The 21,443-nt window shown below is 34.1% G+C and overlaps 1 protein-coding gene across 2 annotated transcripts; it reads left to right on the top strand.

The window, feature by feature from the left end:
• Positions 1-267: 267 nt before the first annotated feature.
• On the top strand, positions 268-21,149 carry LOC123199142 (LMBR1 domain-containing protein 2 homolog A-like). Of its 2 annotated transcripts, none has more exons than XM_044614015.1 (14): positions 268-644; positions 875-963; positions 1,681-1,839; positions 2,106-2,319; positions 3,190-3,276; positions 3,357-3,496; positions 7,690-7,770; positions 7,873-7,937; positions 9,168-9,253; positions 18,633-18,763; positions 18,874-18,961; positions 19,498-19,711; positions 19,891-19,991; positions 20,204-21,149. In XM_044614015.1, exons 1-14 carry the CDS (start codon positions 477-479, stop codon positions 20,675-20,677), a joined length of 2,097 nt encoding a protein of 698 aa, XP_044469950.1. In that variant the 5' UTR covers positions 268-476; the 3' UTR covers positions 20,678-21,149. The 2 variants fall into 2 exon arrangements, with proteins under 2 accessions (XP_044469950.1, XP_044469949.1); XM_044614014.1 differs by having other exon boundaries at positions 269-644; positions 9,078-9,253.
• Positions 21,150-21,443: the final 294 nt, after the last annotated feature.

Raw genomic sequence — 21,443 nt, 5'->3', positions numbered from 1 at the left:
TAAAACTTAGGTTAGGGTGAAATTATTAGTTTTTAGGGTTTAGGGGGGGGGGGAATGATATAACTAATGGACTTAGTTAATTTTAACCGCCCATGGATGGGTAAATAGGATTTTCAAAGTTAACGGGGAGAAACTTGGAATATGCGCATACTTTGGGTGGGACTAGTCCTTTGGCCTAAAGATAATTGTGGTGAGTCTAATTAATTTCACTTGGTTTCACCGGTATTATAATATGTTGTTACATTAGGCTGTTTTTACATGAACTTTTAACACAAATTCTTAGCTATTTATTCAATGTAATCTCATCCCATCCCCTCCCCGTCCGCGCACGTTCTCAGGCGGGCCTGCTTCACGCCTGTTACCCAAGACAATTTGCGAGCTTTTTTATCAATCGCCGATCCGGCCTTTTCCAACGTCCAGAGAAAGCGCGATTAAGTACACGAAAACCATAGAAAAATTTATAGTAAGCTAGAAACATGTGGGTTTTTTACGTGATCTCGCTGCCTTTAACCCTTGGCATGGTAATTTTAACGTTGAGGTACTTCGCTGGGCCCGAGGTCCCTCGTTACGTTCTATTCACCGTTGGATACGCCTGGTTCTGTTCCCTCTCCATTATCATCCTCGTGCCGGCCGACATTTGGGCGGTACTTGAATCAATTGCATGCTGTTCTTTTTAATTTTGTGCTAATTAGCGTTGCATTCTAGAAAAGTCGTTGATATTCTGTTTTGTTTGTTGGTGAATTGACTGGGTTTTGGTTTAATTAGAATCCAGTGTGTTTTGATCTCAATTTCGTGTGAGTTCTAGGTTGAAGCTTTGGAATGTGCACATTTGTTAATTTGGTTTGTTTATGCTACTCTTTGGTTACATTTGCAGACTGTATCACATCCGCCGGATTTTATTGGGAATGGGGGCATATCCTTCTTTTGGAGTTGGTCTTATTGGAGTACTTTTTTACTTACTTGGTATGCCATATGTAAACTTGTATACTCTAAAATGTAAATTTATTTTTGATCCTTATATGTTCCTTTTTGGTAGTTATTCTGCAAAGTGGTTAATACACGCTTAATATAATTAATTGTTGAACAATGTCACGAGCTGTATGTGGCTGCAATGTGCAGCATGAAGAAACCTCTGGTTTTAATAACAAATTGACGTTTTCTAACATTTTGTTTTGAATTACTTTAGGATGTATTGTGGCATATTTATATAAAAACTGACTGCCCATTTGTACTCAAAAACATAAATTAGCACTACAAACTGGTTTATGCATGTTATTTAATGCCAACTGGGTTGAACTTTCCTATATATTTTTTGCTTTAACTTGCTGTTTGTCTACGCTGAGTTGACAAGGAGTGAATAACTCATGCATACAGATTCATACTAACGTGCAGCTAAATTTTTTCCCTTTGTATGTGCGTAGAATGGATAAACCTTATATTGCTGGATGCAGTTTTAAGTTTCCTTCATCATGAAAGATATTGTAGAACTACACAGTTAAAGAAAGGGTGATTTATTTTATATGCTAACCTTGGTGCTCTCCTTGTACAATTGCATGTCTAGTTATCTCTTTAGCACATAAGTTAGCATTAATCATTCTGATCAGAGATGCTTCTATTTGGTTTTATAGCTCATAGATGTGCCTCTCCTCATTTTTTTAAAACTATTTTATCTCTAAACAGGGCTGCGGTGCCCCTTATTCAGGGTTTTGAAGATGCTGGTGACTTCACTGTGACAGAAAGATTGAAGACTAGTGTACATGTTAACTTGGTATTTTATTTAATTGTGGGATCCATCGGCCTTTTTGGACTTATTCTTCTCATCATGATGCACAAGGATTGGTTCGTTTTCTTCAGTTTCCTAAAGTTGATTTAGGTGTTGTCTGATGGGCTTCTTTTATAATTTTAACTCTCATTTCTATAAGGAAGCTAATTTTTTTCATTGCTATGTATTATTGGGAATGAAATTGCTTCATTTTTGTTCCTAATATGTCGAATACGCTATGAAAATGATAGATTCTACAAATATACAATAGATATATGGTTTTTCATTTTCTTGCTTGTATGATATGAAGTAATATCTTGTTGGTTGATATTCTTATTGACAGGAGTGGAGATGTTCTTGGTTTTGCTATGGCATGCTCAAATACTTTTGGGCTTGTTACTGGTGCATTTCTGCTTGGTTTTGGCTTGAGTGAAATTCCCAAAAGCTATTGGAAAAATGCAGATTGGATTGTCCGTCAAAAAGTTCTTTCTCATAAAATTGCCAAAATGGCTGTGAAACTTGATGATGCTCATCAAGATCTTTCAAATGCCATTGTAGTAAGTTCTTTATCTGATTTTGTGTTGGATTTTTGTTTTTCCTATTTACAAATCATTATGGAAAATAAGTTTCTAGGCTATAAAGTTTTGGGTTTCGTTTTATTTTGCCTTATCTTCAGCCTTTCTGTTTATGTCTTATTTCTTTGATTTATTCATGACCAGTCATCCTGCTAGTTAGTATTATATATACATACAAAATTTTCCACTTTGCAGTTAGTTCCAAATTCATTAATTATTTGTAAATGAGAACTATTTTGTTTTAGTTTTGTTTGTGAAACCATCTTATGGAACTATCCTTAAGTTCTACTAAATTCATTTTGCTTCATATTTCCCTATAGTCATGCATGGATTTACAACTTTTAACTAAATAAATAGGCATAGAAGTTATATTGTTTGGAAGTAGGTAGGTTTCTTGTCCACTGTTCACTTTATTCTCTCATTTATATTTCTTTTGTTAAGTTTTGTTCTTATTGAATGTAGAAAGGAAGTGGTGTTTTGACACCTAAATAAAGACAAATGTGGAAAATGTTAATATTGGATGCAATGATAGATTTTCTATTCCTACTACAAGGTGAAAGGGCCACATTTTTAAGGCCAATCAATATATTTCCAACACTTGGTGCTTGTTGTTGTGTTTCTAGGGAAGACATTGTCCAATTAAGTGTGTTTCTTATATTTAGCTCTGCTTGGTTCCTTCTTGCCAACAATCTATTTTGCTTATAGTATACTTTTGAAGGACTACTGATTAACAATATGATTTATGGTGTTATAGGAAGAGGGACTCTTCCATTAGAGTCATTTTTTCTTATTTGTAAGAATTAAAATGTTAGTTGTTTCACAATTTATTTGATTGATGATTTATTTGAACAGGTAGCTCAAGCAACATCAAATCAAATGTCCAAGCGTGATCCTCTTAGACCTTACATGAATGTTATTGATGATATGTTAACTCAAATGGTATGACTTGTTAACAAAATTTTCAAACAACACTATTTCTGTCAGAGTGCTTGTTTTAATGCTTTTTATTGTAATACCAGTTTAGAGAAGATCCATCTTTTAAACCTCAAGGTGGTCGACTAGGGGAAAATGATATGGACTATGACACTGATGAGAAATCAATGGCAACTCTGAGGCGTCATCTTCGAGGAGCTAGAGAGGAGTATTATCGGTACAAAAGGTAACACTTGATCATGAAGTTTAGTATTTTGTTAGACCTCCATCCTATATAGATTAGGATGAATAACTGTAATTTAGAATTTACCCAATTAAAATTTAGAATAGGTGGGAATAAGGAAGACCACAAAATTATCCAATTCATATATAAAATAGATGAGAATAAGAAAGGTAGCAACTGATAAGGAAGGTAGAATAAATGAGAATAAGGAAGGCAACAAAATTACTCAATTAAGATTTAGGATAGATGAGAATAAGAAAGATAAAGTATTATAAACGAGAATGAGAAAGGTGATAACAGGTAAGGAAGGCAACAATAAATAAGGTAACATTATCATAGTAACAAGGATAGGTGGAGAGATAGGGCAAGAGGGAAACTTTCAATTTGAAGGTAAATTAGAAAGACAGGATTGAGAATAAATGAGAGAGTAATTATTTAAACACTTTAGGGAGGGAGTAGGCAATCGACATTAAACATGTTGGGATAAGAATTGTACGCAGAGTAGCTTAGCAGATAAATTTCCAGGTGGAGCACTTGGAAGTTTGTAATCCTCCTTTATTGTAATTGTTCTTTTAATTCAATAAAATCATTTTTCTTTCACACCTATTTGTTTGTGCAATTGGGAGTCCTAACAGTTGGTATTAGAGTTGAGATCCATTTTTTATTTCCAATCAATGGTAAATACAAGAATACAAAGTCGAGTAAAGACCTTAGAAAAGGAGATAAAAAAATTAAGAGGCATGTGGGCTAAGGAGAATGAACACCACAACAAAAAATTCCGAATAATCGACGAAAAGTTGTCCAAGTTGCAACAATCGAATAGATGTTGACCACATTGAGTGAGAAATGGCTGAAACCAACACAAAACAACAAGGGACAAGTAGCTGCATACTGTCAAGTGCAATGTCTTGTTACATAAGTTTTTTTTTTTTTTTGGGTAAGTAATGTCTTGTTACATAAGTTGTTTGTGAAAATTTTTTGAACTAGGGGCAGGAATTGAAATGCAGAAGGAAGGGCTTCTGTCAAAACTAGAGCAGGGTAGGTTGAAGATTACTGAGGGATGAAAAAGGAAGAGGCTTGAGGAGTGATAAGGAAATTGAATTGCACTAAGTGGTTAGGCACCTTAGGCAAACCAATTACTTTTAAGCCCAACTCTAGTTTCATTGTGGTATGCTAAGATTGTGTTTAGGTTTTGAAATGATGACCTACAAGAGGAACTTAAATGTGGTTCTAATAGTAGTTCTTCTAAGATGATGAAATCATGTTAGAGATGCTAGGTTTGTTTGTATATCTCACATCGTTTAGAGATGAGAAAATTAAACTGGTTGAATAAATGAGAATAAGGAAGGCAATGAAATTACCCAATTTGGATTTAGAATAGATGAGAATAAAGAAGGTAATGAAATTACCTAATTAGGATTTAAAATAGGTGAGTATAAGAAAGAAAATAACTAAGTTACCCAAAAATAAAAGGGAAGACAACAACTGATAATGAAGGTAGAATAAATGAGAATGAGAAAGACAATGAAATTATCCAATTTGGATTTAGAATTGATGAGAATAAAGAAGTTAATGAAATTACCTAATTAGGATTTAAAATAGGTGAGTATAAGGAAGACAACAACTAAATTACACAAAAATAAAAGGGAAGACAACCACTGATAATGAGGGTAGAATAAATGACAATGAGGAAGGCAACAACAAATAAGGTAACTTTATTAAATTAAGAAGGAAAGTTGAAGAGATAACAGGAGGGAAAATTTCATTTGGAAATTAAATGAGAAAGTTTGGATTGAGAATAAATGAAAAATAATTATTTAAACACATTATGGAGTAGGGAATGGGCATTCAACATTTTGGAATAAGAATTGTACGCAGAGGAGCTTTGAAGATCAGTTTCCAGCTGGAGCACCTACAAGTTTGTACTCATTCTTTGTTGTAATAATTCTTATCCCAAAATTCTAAATGCTCATTCCTTACTCCCTAATGTTTAAATAATTAATATCTCATTTATTTTCAATCTAACTTTCTAATTTATTTTCTATTTGATAATTTCCCTCCCACCTTATCTCTTCAGTTTTCCTTCTTACTTTGATAATGTTACCGTATTTGCTGCCGCCTTATTCTCATTTATTTTGCCTTCCTTATCAATTGTTGACTTCCTTATTCTCATCTATTTTATATCCTAATTGGGTAATTCCGCTCCTTTCCTTATCCTCATTTATTTTGCCTGCCATATCAGCTGTTGCCTTCCTTATTCTAAGCTATTCTTAATCCTAATTGGATACTTTTGTTGCCTTCCTTGTTTTCATTTATTCTGCCCTCCTTATCAGTTGCTTCTTTCCTTATTCTCATCTATTGTAAATCCTAATTAGATAATTTCGTTGCCTTCTTTATTCTCATCTATTCTAAATTCTAATTGGATAACTCCTAAATTATCCTTGTTCATCTTAGTCTATCTAGGAATGGGGTCTAACATATATGCAATATATTCATTAATTCATTATAAATCCTTTTGTCTTCTATGCCAATATCATTCTTTTAGTACCTTACCATGATTATTGAGAATAATTGCCATCTCCTCACGTTTTGCACTATCTATAGATTTTCTTTTATTTGCATGAAAAACAGCTGCACCATCTATTATATTTGAAGTTTTATCCTGTAAATTTGTGGGACATGTTTTTTTAAACCCTTTATGACACTTGGTTATGGTAAAGTTTGAGCCTTCTACAAATTATCCTAAATTTTTTATTTCTACTTTCTAGTGTAAATTCTAGCAAAGAGTATATGTCCCTTTAATGCCCGCAAAATTTGAGGGGGCTAATCTCATATAGCAAAGATTTTGAAATGGTTTGAAGGTAGAGAAAAAATAATTGTAACATTGTTCTCCTTATTTATCTTTTACTAATATGTTGCAAGGAAAAAGTTTCTCTCACCTGTCGAACTGCTTTTGGGTGCCTTTAATGAAATGCCTAGGGATCTAATATGTGTTGCATTTAGTAAAAAGTATCAGTTATGCATGTTTTTTGTCATGCATATAATCTGATTGGACATTTAATATGGGTGCTTTTGTCCTGGTCAGTACATGGTTATGGATATACTGAAATTGAAACAAGGATCTATAACTTCTCATGCCCGAAAATTAAATCCTCTACTGTGGATGGTCCCATTGGTGATTGGCTTGACAGAGAAAGCTGATATATAGTTATCCTTGTTGCATAAGTCTCCTTAAATCTCATCTAGTAATGCATAGCGTTGGGATGCTCAAATGTGTAGAAGGGGAAAAGAATGTTGTCTAATGAACATTGCTCTCATCTTCTGCAATAAACACAAAAATGGAAAACAAAACCTGCAATGTGATATAACAATTTTAATGAATTCAGCTTTGTGGAACAACTCATTCAATAATTTTGGTAATTTTAATCAGAATGCTGGCTGTGACAATCATAGTTACTGTTAGACACCCAGCCAAGTTCAACAGCAAGGAATTGTAAACAAATGGTAATTACAAGTATTAGCAATGGAAATGAGGGAAACAGGCTATGTTTGTGTTTATTCCAGCCAATATTTACAATTAGTATGAGCACAGCTCTTCTTTACAGAAGAGAGACACGAATCCCCCTCCCTTGATCTGGTTTTGGAGAGGCCAGATTCTCTCCCAAGTATTTTCCCAGAATTCTTTTTTAATCCCCTCCCCTCTCTTCCATTTTTCTCTTATTTTCCTTCACTTCTAACTGCCTAACAATTTCCGTAATTTGCATCTGCTATGTGTCTTCTCTTTCCAAGTGGCCCTGCCTTGTTATTGTGCCACCAGCGTCATTCCCTTTTGTTCCACCAGCCTTGTGTTTTCTGCCATGGTATGCCTTAGTACAAGTTAGTCCTAACATTATCTTACGTTTATTGTGCTTGAGATGTCAGTCTTTTTGTATTAAGCATTGTTTAATTCCATTGTTCCCATCATTGGTAATTTAGTTTTTTGTTTCCATCTAGATTTATTTTTCTGCTGTATGCTGTTGATGTAACTTTTATGCAACTGGTCCAACAATGGGTGGCAGATGTTTTTCATGGTAGATAAATATTTTGCTATATTGATAACTGTCACAACATTGTTTTATTCAGCCTAAGAAAGAGTGCAATGAAACTCCCAATTTGTTTGATTGTGTTCTTTTGATAATTTTGTATTAGTTTTGCAGTGAGTATATGACCTATGTCATGGAGGCCTTAGAACTTGAAGATACAATAAGAAATTACGATCGATGCAATTCTACTGGATGGTTTGCTCCTAACATATTCTCATAATAATTTATGTTGGTGTCTTCATAAATGTTCCAGTTTGCTCCCTTTCGACCTTAAATGTTCATTTGATATCATTTCAGGAAATATATTTCAAGCTTTAGACCAGTTCGAACTGGAAAAATTGGGACTGTCTTTGATTTGATAGGTAACTGCCCAGTTTATTTACCCCATTGTTCCTTTGAAATTGTAACTTTTTGTTGCTAGGTAATTGAGCATGAATGTGTCAAGAATCTCTTAGTTTGTTCCAACCATTTTCATGGATGGCCTAGTTATAATTTTTTTTTTTTTTGGCTTTAAATGGAATCTTGAACGCAAAGACAATGATTGAGTTTCCATGCATGGATGCATAGTATAAGGCACAATTGTTATGTAACTGTATTTGTAGAGGAAAACGAGTTTGAATGGCTGTGAAAGGTGATTCTGATTTTGTTTTATTTGATGTTTATATGCTGTTATTGCTAAGAAGGGTTGTACAGAGTTGCAGAGAAAACTAGAGGAGAAGAACTAGACAACCATGCCTTATTAGGTTAAAGAGTTATTGATCCCAAACTTGCTAGGAAAGTGAAATACTTCTTAACTTAATCAATAAAATTATGTGCACTAATAATTAGTATTAACAATGAATTAGAAATAAAGTAATACTTAATTATATGGTGACACATCATTGTTAATACAAAATTAGTACTCATTGTTAGTGCACATAAATTTTCTTTTGTAATATAGGCTTATCAAAATATATTTGGGACTTTGTTTATAATGGCTACGTTAAAACCCAAGAAAAGACAACCCCAGGATACTAAGTTACGATGGCACCCTAAATAAGTTAAAAGAGACTTATATGCAGGATTTTATAAAAGTGTGGTCTTAACTGAGTATGAAAGACATGAACTGTCATCAGTGACCTAAAATAAATACACAATTAATATGGACTACTTGAGCTGTAATTTTGAAAAAATATTTGTCTTGGACTGTTGTTTGTTTCATATTTTGTACTTCGCAATTAAATATACGAGCTTTACCCTTATGCCATGTCTGCATAATGCGTTATGATGAGAACTGCCATGCACACTTTTGCTGTAATTGTTATTGTATATACTGTCTCTTCTGCTTTATTTGCAGTTTCTTACCAGTTTTAATGCTCATATGTTGGCTTCTTTTGGTTATTGTATTTTTATTTTGTGCTTTGTTGTTATTTTACTTTTGTGCAATATTTTAAGCACTAGTGAACTATTTGGTTATTGGTCTTCTGATGTTTATCCTTGAAAAAATTGGTGGTTATTTGCAGAGTTTATTTGGAAATGTATTTTAAGAAAACAATTTGAGAAGCTTCTAGCTATCATATTTGGTACAATGACAGCTGCTATTCTTTTAGCAGAGGCGACGCTTCTACCTAGTGGAGTTGATCTGTCTCTTTTTTCAATACTTATAAATTCTGTAAAATCAGAAGAGGTGTTTGTTCAGGTAATTTCTTCTATTTCATCTTCTCTCTCACTCTAAAGATACAAGTTCTGAGTCATATGTTACATTGCCTCTGTTGCATATTGGTAAATAGTTCTATCATTGTCCGGAAGTTAGTCTCATATATCTATGGTCTGCTTTAGGAACCATCGTTGATTATGCAATTTGAAGAATCTTTTCCTTTTTCCATTGTTTACAAGTTATGCATTCCTTATATCAAATCTAAAACTTGTTTTCTAGTTCAAGCATACCTAGTAGACAATAAATCTCTTTCATTTCCTTCCTGTTGTATCATTTATAGGCAATTACGATTTCTTTTACATTAGCAATTCAATGTTGGGTAATTACAGCTAATTGAAAATTAAGTATGATAATACAAAGTTGTTGATATCTTTTTTGTATTGAACTGATCATGAAACATGCATTGGATGTTCATGCCTCATGATCAATGTTTTACTAGTTATTATATTTTAAATTTGTTGAAAAACACAATTTTAACTCTTACTTAGGAAATCACAGATTATTACTATCTTGTTAGGGATTTAGTTCCAATTTTATTATTCAAGTTTATTTTTTATTTTGTTTCCTATTTTTATGATAGAAAAGTCAATTAAATTAGTTCCTAGTTCCTGTGAATAACTTTGAAATATTTTATATATATATGAAAAGAATGAATTTACATCAATATATAGGAAATTCTAAATCCTAATTTAGGAAAGGTAATATGTACTCTTTTATTTTACAAAGATAAAATTAGTCTAATTATTAGTTTTCTAATTTAGAGATACAACTCATATACAACTCAACACTCCCTTTCAAGCCAGAACATACAAATCATATGCATTAAGCTTGTTACAAATGAATTCAATACGGGAACTCCTAAAAGACTTAATAAGGATATCTGTAAGTTGATCATTGGAGCTGACATGGTTGGTAGTTATACAACTTGATAGAATCTTTTCTCGAATGAAATGATAATCTATTTCCATATGTTTTGTCCTTTCATGGAATACTTCATTAGAAGCAATATGAAGTGTTGCCTGATTGTCACAAAGAAGCTTCATCTGTGATATATCTGTAAATTTTAACTTTTGAATCAATTGTTTCAACCATACAAGCTTATAGGTAGCTAATGCCATAACATGGTATTCTACCTCTGCACTAAATCTAGCAACAACATTTTGCTTTTTACTTTTGCATGAAACCAAGTTGCCACCAACAAGAATATAATATCTTGAAGTCAAGTGTCTATCAGGCGAAGATCTTACCCAATTAGCATTAGAATATCTAATAATCTGAGTATAACCTCTATCTTCAAAGAGTAATTCTGGTGCTTTCTTAATAAACCTCAAAATTCGAATAGTTGCATTCCAATGGGAATCACATGGATATTGGAGAAACTAACTGACAACACTAACTGGAAAGGAGATATCTGGGCTTGTGATAATCAAGTAATTAAGTTTGCCTACTAACTTCCGATATTTTCTAGGCTTTACAAGTGGCTCCCTTTGTCCTGACACAAGTTTAGTATTGGGATCTGATATGAACCTAAGGAGAACCACATCTCAAAAGTTAGCTATTGAGATGGGAGAGTCCAAACCCATATAAACCCCACACTAGTTACCCATACTTTCCAATGTGGGATCCAAGTTTCATACCTTGCATCTAGGATCCTAACATACCACCATGCTCCGCAGTCCCGACGCCCATGCGGGCTGGCTGTGCGCTAGCTCCCTGCTAGCCCCGGGCGAACACTGCAATGCCAACGTCACCACCCGCGTCGCACGATTGCAACTGGGAGACATGGTGATGGCTGTGATACCAAATGATACGAACCTTAGGAGAACCACACCTCAAAAGCTAGTTATTGAGATGGGAGAGCCTAAGGCCATATAAACCTTACACTAGTTACCCATACTTTCCAATGTGGGATCCAAATCTCATACCTTGCATCTGGGATCCTAACAGGATCCATGAGAGAATTTATGTGTTTACAATCCAACATCCTTGTCTCTTCCAAGATATCCAAGACATACTTCTTCTTGAGAGATAATAATACCTGTTTTAGACTGAGCAACTTCTATCCTAAAAAAGTATCTAAGCGTTCCCAAGTCCTTGGTTTGGAAATGATCAAATAGATGTTGTTTTAACTGATTGATACCCTCCTGATCGTCACCAGTGATAACAATGTCATCGATATAAACAACCAGATAAATGCATTTCCCTCGCAACGTGTCTATAAAATGTAGAATGACTTGACTCACATCGAGTCATACCAAATTCTTGAATAACTGTACTAAAGTGTCTAAACCAGACACATAGAGATTGTTTTAGACCATATAGTGAGCTTCAAAGTTTACAAATCAAATCAGACTCTCCTTGAGCAACAAAACCAAACAGTTGCTCCATATATACCTCTTTCTGAAGCTTACCATGAAGAAAGACATTTTTTATGTCCAACTGAAACAAGGGCCATTGACAAATAACAACCATAGATAAGAGTAACCGAATGGAGGACATTTGGCCACTGGAGAGAATGTGTCACCATAATCCAAACCATAGACCCGAGTATAACCCTTGACAACTAACCTGACTTAAAGCCAATCAACAGTACCATGAGGACCGGTCTTGATCGTGTAAACCCAATGACAACCAACAGTGGAGTGACTTGGAGGTAATTTAACCAACCCCTAAGAACCATTATGATGTAACATAGTCATTTCATCTACCATTGCTTGCCTCTATCCTGGATTAGAAAGAGTTTCAATAACAAATTTAAGAACTGAAATGAAGGATAAAGAGGATACAAAGGCATGATATAGTGAGGATAGACGATGATAACTAAGAAAAGTGTAAATAGGATGAGGGTTATGAGAGGATCTTACAGTTTTACATATGGCAATGGGAAACCGATCATTAGGAGGTAGGACCTTAGCGAGGCTACAGGAGCCGTTAGATCAATAGAGGTGATATTAGTACTTGCAAGAGAATCAGTGGTCTGGGGAACAAGTTCCAAATTTTTTGTGGGTGCAAATTGTGGAACGACTATAGGACACACATTGAGAGTAGGAACAAAAGTAGGTAATAGAAGACTCTTAGTGATAGGAGATTGGATTTCAGATGAAGAGAAGTAAAGAGAGGACTCGAAAAAGGTAACATTAGTGGAAATAAAGTAACGTGTCATAGGAGAGTAACATTTGTAACCTTTCTGGAGACAAGAATAACCAAGGAATATACATTTGATAGGCCTAGCAGATAATTTATCATGACTCGGGGAAAGATAATGTACAAAACATGTGCAACCAAAGACACGTGGAGGAACAGTGTATAAAGGACTAGTAGGGAAGAGAATTGAATAAAGAATTTGATTTTGCAATACTGAAGAGGGCATCCGATTAATGAGATAATAGGCAGTGAGAATTGCATTAGCCCACAAATGCATAGGAGCATGTGAATGTAATAATAATGTACGAGCAGTTTCAATAAGATGTCTATTTATGCTCAACAACCCTATTTTGTTATGGGGTATAAGCACAAGAAGACTAATGTAGAATCCTTTGTGAAGACATAAAATTTGTGAAAGGAGTGGAAAAATATTCACTTGCATTATCACTATGTAACGTGCGTATAGAGAAATTAAATTGTGTTCTAATTTCAGCACAAACTGATTGAAAATGAGAAAATAACTCAGACCGATTTTTCATTAAAAAGATCCATGTGCAATGCGAATGGTCATAAATGAATGTCACAAAATATTAAAAATTTAAAATAGACTTGACTCCATTTGAGTGTACTAACTCAAATGGAGACGAAGCTCGATTATTGACATGCCTTGGGAAGGAACTACGAGATTGTTTCCCAAATTGACAAGAGTCACATTCAAGAGATGACAAACTAGATAAATTAGGGACAATCTTCTGAAGCTTGGAATGACTAGGATGTCCCAAGCGGTTGTGGAGAAGAGTTAGAGACTTAATAGCTATGCAAGCAATGGAAAAAGGTAGAGACAAGTGATAAAGCCCTTGTGACTCACGTCCTGTGCCAATTGTCTTTCTCAAACTTCGGTCTTGTATAACAAAAACATCATTAGTAAATGTAATGGAACAATTTAAAGCTCATGTTAATTTACTAACTGAAACGCGATTAAACGGACAATTAGGAAGATAAAGGACAAAATTTAAAGATAGAGTAGGTAGCTGGTTAGCATGACCTATAGCTCTAGCTCTAGCTAAAGCTTTTGTGCCATTAGCTAGTGTGATAGAAGAAAGGGATTTGGAATGATTAAAATTTTAAAATAGACTAGAGTTAATAGAAATCTGATTCAAGACACATGAATCTAGGACTCAAGGTCCTAGACTAGAAGATTGTAATAAGCAAGTGATCAAGTTATCAAATTGTGAGAAAGAAGCAACAAAAGATTGAGATGGTTGTTTCATCCCTTGGTACTGAAGATATTCTTCATAATCGCCACTTGTGAAAACTCACTACAAACACCATTGAACTCAGGAGATTCCGATATGTAATAAACTTACAGTCTCGTCGCTGTCTGTCGTCGTCACCGTCATTGGAAAATCAAATAGCACTAAATTTGTTATTTTTTCATTAATGGCCAACAAAAGATCTTTGAAATCAGGTGCATTTACTCCATTTCTCCCCTTTCCTATTATTACTACTAAAAAGTTATTAGAAAGTATCAATTATATATCATGAGCTGCATCTGTAGAATTATAGTTCATAGGAGAAGGTTTAGAAGACTATTTGACCATCAAAGTTACTGATTTAAAAGAAACTGAGATTGATAAAGTTAATTCGGTCAAAATTGATGTTTTATTGTGTAGTCTGTTGTGGCAGTTTATTGATCCATGTCTCTATCCTATTTACAAGGCCTATAAAAACATGTGTTGAAATATGAAACCAAGCTAGATCACTCTATACTAATGATATTCAAAGATTATATTTGGTCGTATCTAGTATGATTATTCTGAAATAAAACATGAGTACACCAAATTTTCTAGGACGGATGTCATCTTTAAAGGTTGAATTTAATGTTATATTGCCTGTTGGGAAGACTGTAACTGAGGATTTGACACAGTGTGATAAGTTTTTTATGGTTCTGAATTTCATTGTAATCAATCCTGATTTTGCTCCTGTTAGAGATCAAATCTTGGGTGGTGCAACTATTCCAACCTTAGATGATGTGTTTTCCCATTTACTCAGAGTTTCCTCTACCACAAGTCTTTCAGTTATCGACTCTGCCGCTCTAGTTTCTCACTCTTCGAAATCACTCTAAAGAGTAGAGTGACCGTGGGAATTAAGGTGGTCGTCCAAAATGCAGTTACTGTAACAGATGGGGACATATTCAAGAAAAGTGTTATAAGATGCATGGAAGGCCTACACACAATGTTAATGTTGCACAGTTAGTCTCTTAATCAGTTCTTCTTGATCATCGTCCAGAAATTTCAGCAGGACAACCTTTTCAACCATCATTCACTCTCATAGCTGCCGATTACGAAGAATATCTTTAGTTCATCTCAATCCTCTGTTGTTTTCTTCGCATAATCTGGTAACTCAATCGCTTGTTTATCATAGTCTTCCAATCTAGGACCTTTTTTTTCTGATATTTATACCGGATTGAATCAATGAATTGGAACGAATCAATCGATCGGGGTCCTTGGATCATATTTCTGGTAACTCTAGTCTATTTTCACATTTTAATCATTCCAAATCCCTTTGTTCTATCACACTAGCTAATGGCACAAAAGCTTTAGCTAGAGCTAGAGCTATAGGTCATGCTAACCAGCTACCTACTCTATCTTTAAATTTTGTCCTTTATCTTCCTAATTGCCCGTTTAATCTCGTTTCAGTTAGTAAATTAACACGAGTCTTAAATTGTTCTATTATATTTACTAATGATGCCTTTGTTATATAAGATCGAAGTTCGGGAAAGGCGATTGGCACAAGACGTGAGTCACAAGGGCTTTATCACTTATCTCTACCTTCTTCGATTGCTTATACAGCTATTGAGTCTCCAACTCTCTCTCCACAACTGCTTGGGGCATCCTAGTCTATCCAAGCTTCAGAGGATGGTCGATAATTTGTTTAATTTATCATCTCTTGAGTATGAGTCTTGTTAACTCGGGAAATAGTCTTGTAGTTCCTTCCCAAGTCGTGTCAATAATTGAATTTCGTCTCCATTTGAGTTAGTTTACTTAGTGTATGGGGTCCTTGTAGTTAATGATGGTTGAAAAGGTTGTCCTGTTGAAATTTCTGGACAATGATCAAGAGGAATTGATTGTGCAACAGTAACATTGTGTGTAAGCCTCCCATGCAACTTATAACACTTTTCTCGAATATATCCCCACTTGTTACAGATATTGCATTTTTGACGATCGCCTCTATTCTCACAGTCACTCTGCTTTCTAGAGTGGTTCGAAGAGTGAGAGACTAGGGCGGCAAAGTTGACAATTGAGAGTCCTGTGATAGAGGAAAGTTTGAGCAAACGGGCAAACACATTATCTAAGGTTGGAATAGTTGCACTACCCAAGATTCGATCTCTAACAGAAGCAAGACCAGGATTGATTGCAGTGAGAGTTAGAACCATGAAGAATTTATTGCGCTTTGCCAAATCTTCAGTTGCAACCTTTCTAGCAGACAATATAACATTATATTTAGTCTTTAAGGATGACATCTATCCTAGGAAATCTGATATACTTATGTCTTGTTGTTTCAGATTAACCATACTAGATATGACCGAATATAATATTTGAATATCATTAGTGTAGAGTAATCTGGCTTAATTTCATATTTCAACGCATGTTCTATAAGCCTTGCAAATAGAATAGAGAGATGGATCAATAGACTGCCACAACAGACTACACAATAAAACATCAGTTTTGACCTAACTAGCCTTATCAATCTCAGTTTCTTTTAAATTGGTAGCTTTGATGGTCAAATAGTCTTCTAAACCTTGTCCTGTGAACTATAATTCTATAGATGCAGCCCATGATGTATAATTGACACTTTCTAATAATTTTTCAGTAGTAATAATAGGAAGGGAGAGAAATGGAGTAAATGCACCTGATTTCAAAGATCCTTCAGTGGTCATTAATAAAAAAAAAAACAAATTCAGTGTTATTTGATTTTCTAGCAATAGTGACGATGACGGACAGTGACGAGGTTGTAAGTTTATTACACATAAGAGTCTTCTGAGTTCAATGGTGTTGACGGTGAGTTTTCACGCTTGCTGGAGACAAAGATCGGTGAAGGAAGCAAATAGAGAGAGGAGTGACATGTGGAGGCATGTGTGTCGGTGGACGGTGACACGCTGTTATGTTGAAGGTCACAAGTGTTTGAGATTGTGATTGAAGCTGCTAAAAAATTTTAGAAGTCTAGCTCTGATACCATACGAATAACGAATGAATTTATATATTGATGAATGAATTTACATTAATATATAGGAAATTCTAAATCGTAATTTAGAAAAGATAATTTGTACTTTCCTATTTTACAAAGATATAATCAGTCTAATTGTTAGCTTTCTAATTTAGAGATATAACTTATATACAACTCAATAGTTCCTAGTATCTAGTTTTATGCCCTATGTTTTATTATCAATTGTATATAAACCATGATTATTCCAAAAGAATGATAAGATTAAATTTACAATTTAATTTATTTCATGGTATCAGGCCCTAGATTCATTGTCCTTGGGTTGGGTAATTTTCTCCCTTGATATTCAACCTATAACTCTCCTAATATCAACAAAATCATTACAGATGCAGATATGCATTTATTGTAATTTGACTTATCGAAGCCAAACAATAAAGACTCCTTATGGTGCATTTTTTGTAAAAAGACTTGTCACACGATGGATTAGTGTTGGAAACTTCATTGTAAATCTCTTAGGTATAGACAATCAAAGGGGTAGGGACAAACATGTGGCAAGTACTTAACAAACGAATGAAGAGGGTGTTCAAGCAGACTCAACAGAGAAGAGATGGAAAAATTAATAAGTTTGTAGGAGTAATTGAAGAAAACAACAAGAGTAGGTAGTTGTACTTTGGTCTTCACAAGTATTTTGTCCTTAACTCATGCACTTAATGCTTCGAATATAACCCACCCAATTGTATTGGTAGTTGACTCAAGAGCTACAGATCATTTGGCTTGTTTTTCTCACAAATTTATTTTATATACATCATGCCTAAGTTATAGTAAAATAACCATTGTTGCTGGTCAAAGAGATGTTCGTATAAGTAATTATCACACTCAGAAAAATGTACATGTACCTAGACTGTTTACAAATCTTGTGTCAATCCAAAAACTCACCAAAGATTCTAATTGCAATGTTATTTTTTATCAATCTCATTGTGAGTTTAGGAAAAGGACAAGAGGATGATTGGACATGTCATGTCATCTTAATCCAAGAAAGATAAAATTTGGCTTCATTACCTTTGGTTTGGTCATCTTTCCATTAGTATTCTCAAAATAATGCTTCCTTTAGAGTTTAAAAGATTAGTTGTTGGCGATTTTCATTGTAATCTCTATGAACTTGCAAAACATAAGTAAGTTCAATTCCCAATTAGTAATAGAAAAAGTATGTTCCCTTTTACAATTGTTTATAGTGACATTTGGGGGTCTTCCACCATTCCTAATGTTTCTGAGGCTTGACGGCTAGTTAATTTATTCATGACTATATCCATGTAACATGGTTATTTCTTTTGATAACACAAATCTACAATGAGCTTATTTTTTCCAGTCTTTTACAATATAATCCAAATACAATTCAATGTGGAGTTGATAAAATTTGGTTTGAATAATACAAAAGATTACTTAAATCAGTCTTTAGCTCTTTATTTTTTAAGAAAAGGTTATAAGTCACGAGTAGTTGTGTCAATAGACCCCAGTAAAATGGGGTTGCTAAAAGGAGAAATGAATATCTTCTAGTCATTACGAGGCACTTTTATTTCAGAATATTGGGCGGACATAGTTTTAACAACTACCTATCATATAAACAAAGTTAACAAGCAAGCTTGGAATTGAAGACATTCACTCACCAACTTGAGAGAGAGTTTTGGAAAATACAATTTTTTTCTCTTATTTAGGACACCATAGATTGTTATTATTTTGTTAGGGATTTAGTTCCACTTTTAGTATCTAGTTATTTTCCTTTATTTTGTTTCCTATTTTTCAATAGGAAAGTCAATCAAATTAGTTCATGGTTTCTAGTTATATATTCTATTATCAATTGTATATGAACCAAGATTATTCTTGAAAAATGATAAAATTAAATTTACCATTCAATTTATATCAAAATTTTACTTAATGCTTACATTTGGTATATTTTACTTATTTTTTTCTGAATTTCTAACACATTTTTTTCCAGCTATTTGCTTTTGTACCTTTGATGTATATGTGTGTCTGCACATATTACTCCTTGTTTAAAATTGGAATGTTAATGTTTTACTCATTGACACCTCGGCAAACAAGCTCAGTCAACTTGCTTATGATATGCTCGTAAGTGTTTCCTCATTACTTTGTCTTCTTAAGTTGAAACTTTGCCTTATTAAAAAATTTTTCATACAGAGAAAATTCCATACTTATATTTTACTGCTACATTCTGTTAGGATGGTTGCTCGATATGCTCCTCCAATTTCATACAACTTCCTCAATCTTATTAGACTTCATGGTGGGCGCAAAACTATATTTGAAAAGGTAGCTTCCTTGTTTATAGATTGATAGCTTGCCTGTTATATTGAACATGTAAAATCTGCCCTGACATACTCATTGGTACATACTAAAATTAGCACCCGAGCTATTCTTATGTGGGGCAGCAAATGCTTTGATTTCTGAGTAGATATTGTTTTAACCTTTTTCTTTTTCCTATATAATCCGGTTTGTATACCATGATGTTCAACAGCATGTAAAGCACTTTTTTTATTTTTTATTCTAGAGCTTTTTTTTTTTCTTGCTGTTGGTGCACAGGGAATACAAAAACTGGTCCTTTGTAGAAATTAGAAAAAAACTACTGTGCAATTGTCTACCCCAATACATGTTACCCCAGACCAGTATACCAGGGCAAAATTAACGGGAAAATATGAAAGTACAAGTTTTCAATTAGATGTGTTTAATAAGTGGCTGATTTCATTTTCATGATCACAAGTTGAAAAATATTTCTTTTTCTGGTTTGTATTGAAATTTCATTGGGATTTTACTAATTTCCTTTATGATTAAATGAATTATAATTGCAGCGGATGGGGAATATTGATAGTGCTGTCCCTTTTTTCGGAGAAGGGTTTAACAAAATTTATCCACTTATTATGGTTATATACACCCTGTTGGTTGCAAGCAATTTTTTTGATCGTGTAATTGATTTCTTTGGGAGTTGGGCGAGATTTAGATTTCAGAACGAGACAGAGGATGTGGATGGATTTGATCCATCTGGATTAATTATTTTACAAAAAGGTAAGCATATACCCATTTCTTCTTGGTAGTCAATTCTGTTCATTTTGATATCAGATTTCTGTGTACTACTTGTTATTACAAGTGAAATTCAATACAATTTGTGTAGTTCTTAGCTTGTGTTTTTAAACTAATGTTTTGAGTATTGCTAATTCGATTAAATAATGTCTCCTTTTTGTCAGAACGATCTTGGCTTGAACAAGGGCGTAAAGTTGGTGATAATGTTGTTCCACTGGCAAGAAATTTTAATAGTACTGATATTGAAAGTGGCAGCACTAGTACAGTATGTAAACCTACTCTTCAAGAGAGGATGCCACCCTTTCTCTTCTTATTTCTAGAGCTTTCTGTTTGTTTTTTTTGAATCCGTTTAAATTCTGAGGACAAGAAGCCGTTTAAGATGATTGACGCTAGCATCATCATATCATTTTATCATCTATTTTATGACCATAGACCAAAAACTGATAATAACATTCAAATCTGGAATAATTTTTTCAGGATTTAACAGCCCTTGAAATGAAGTCGACAAGAAGTTTAGTAACTGATGGTACCAAGGGAACTCCATCAAAATCTTCAAAAGAAGAAGCTCGAAAACACAACACAAGGAGAGAAGACATGAGCAACAAATATACTGCAATGAGACAACAAATTAAACAATCATCTGGGACAAGACAGGCAGAGCAAAATATTGCCTCTGCTAAGGTCTCTTTGCTTGATGGAGGAAACTCTTCTGGCAACACAACTGGAGGATCATCTGGTCTTGCCTCCAAATGGGAAACAATGAAGACAGGTTTCCAAAGTTTTAGAGCAAATATAGGTGCCAAAAAGTTTCTTCCTCTACGCCAAGCTCAGGAAACTAAACTTATCGCACGTGCTAACTCATTGGAGTCCCTTGATGAGATATTTCAGAGATTGAAACGGCCATCATCTTCAGACCATGAGCTTGTGGATGAAGATGATGATAAAAAATGATAATATTTCAGGCCCTGCTAGATAATGTAAAGATTTGCTTGTGCAAAGAACTAGATTGTACTAGAAACTGGAGGGAGCAGATGTACAGGTTTCAAGCAGTTTAGCTTGAAGCACGTACCAAAGCCATTTTCATGGCTGAATCCTCTGATCCAACTGAAGCTGGGGATAATTTCTTCTATAAAGACTTAGATGCTAGAAGAGGGCAATTTGAAAAAAGCTACCTTCATACAAAGGAAATTTTGGGAAAACTGTAAGTTGTATCATTGAACCACACTCTGGCAGCCGCTCCCCATGTTGGGTGGCAACAAACACATGGAATTGTATAGGAAAATCTGTCTTTATGGAGTTATTTTATTACGTTTCGTTTTGTTATAACTGGGTGTATAGAAGTTGAACGAGATACATCTCAACTGAATTGAAGTTTGATAGCATTCTAATTTCTATGAAAAGTTATTTGTCATTATAGCAAAAATTACCAGAATTTAATAATATTTTACCGTTACATTGATTTAGATTAATTCTGTCATTATAGCAAAAACCATATTCCTCACAAATTTATTCAGCACAAAATCCTCTCTCTCACATCACAGTCCTTGAGTCCATCAAACAACTGATGTTATCAACAAGGCAAATTAGATGTGATACTTCCACCAAGGACCTTCCTCTTTCTAATTTTGACAGCCTCGTCACATTTCAATCCTCACAGCCAATCTCTCTATATATAAAATGAATGATTTGATACATACTGATTTGATATAATTTCCAA

The sequence above is a fragment of the Mangifera indica genome, chromosome 16 (genome assembly GCF_011075055.1).
Source record: "Mangifera indica cultivar Alphonso chromosome 16, CATAS_Mindica_2.1, whole genome shotgun sequence".
NCBI classification, from domain to species: Eukaryota; Viridiplantae; Streptophyta; class Magnoliopsida; order Sapindales; family Anacardiaceae; genus Mangifera; species Mangifera indica.
This window is presented reverse-complemented; position numbering and strand designations above follow the sequence as displayed.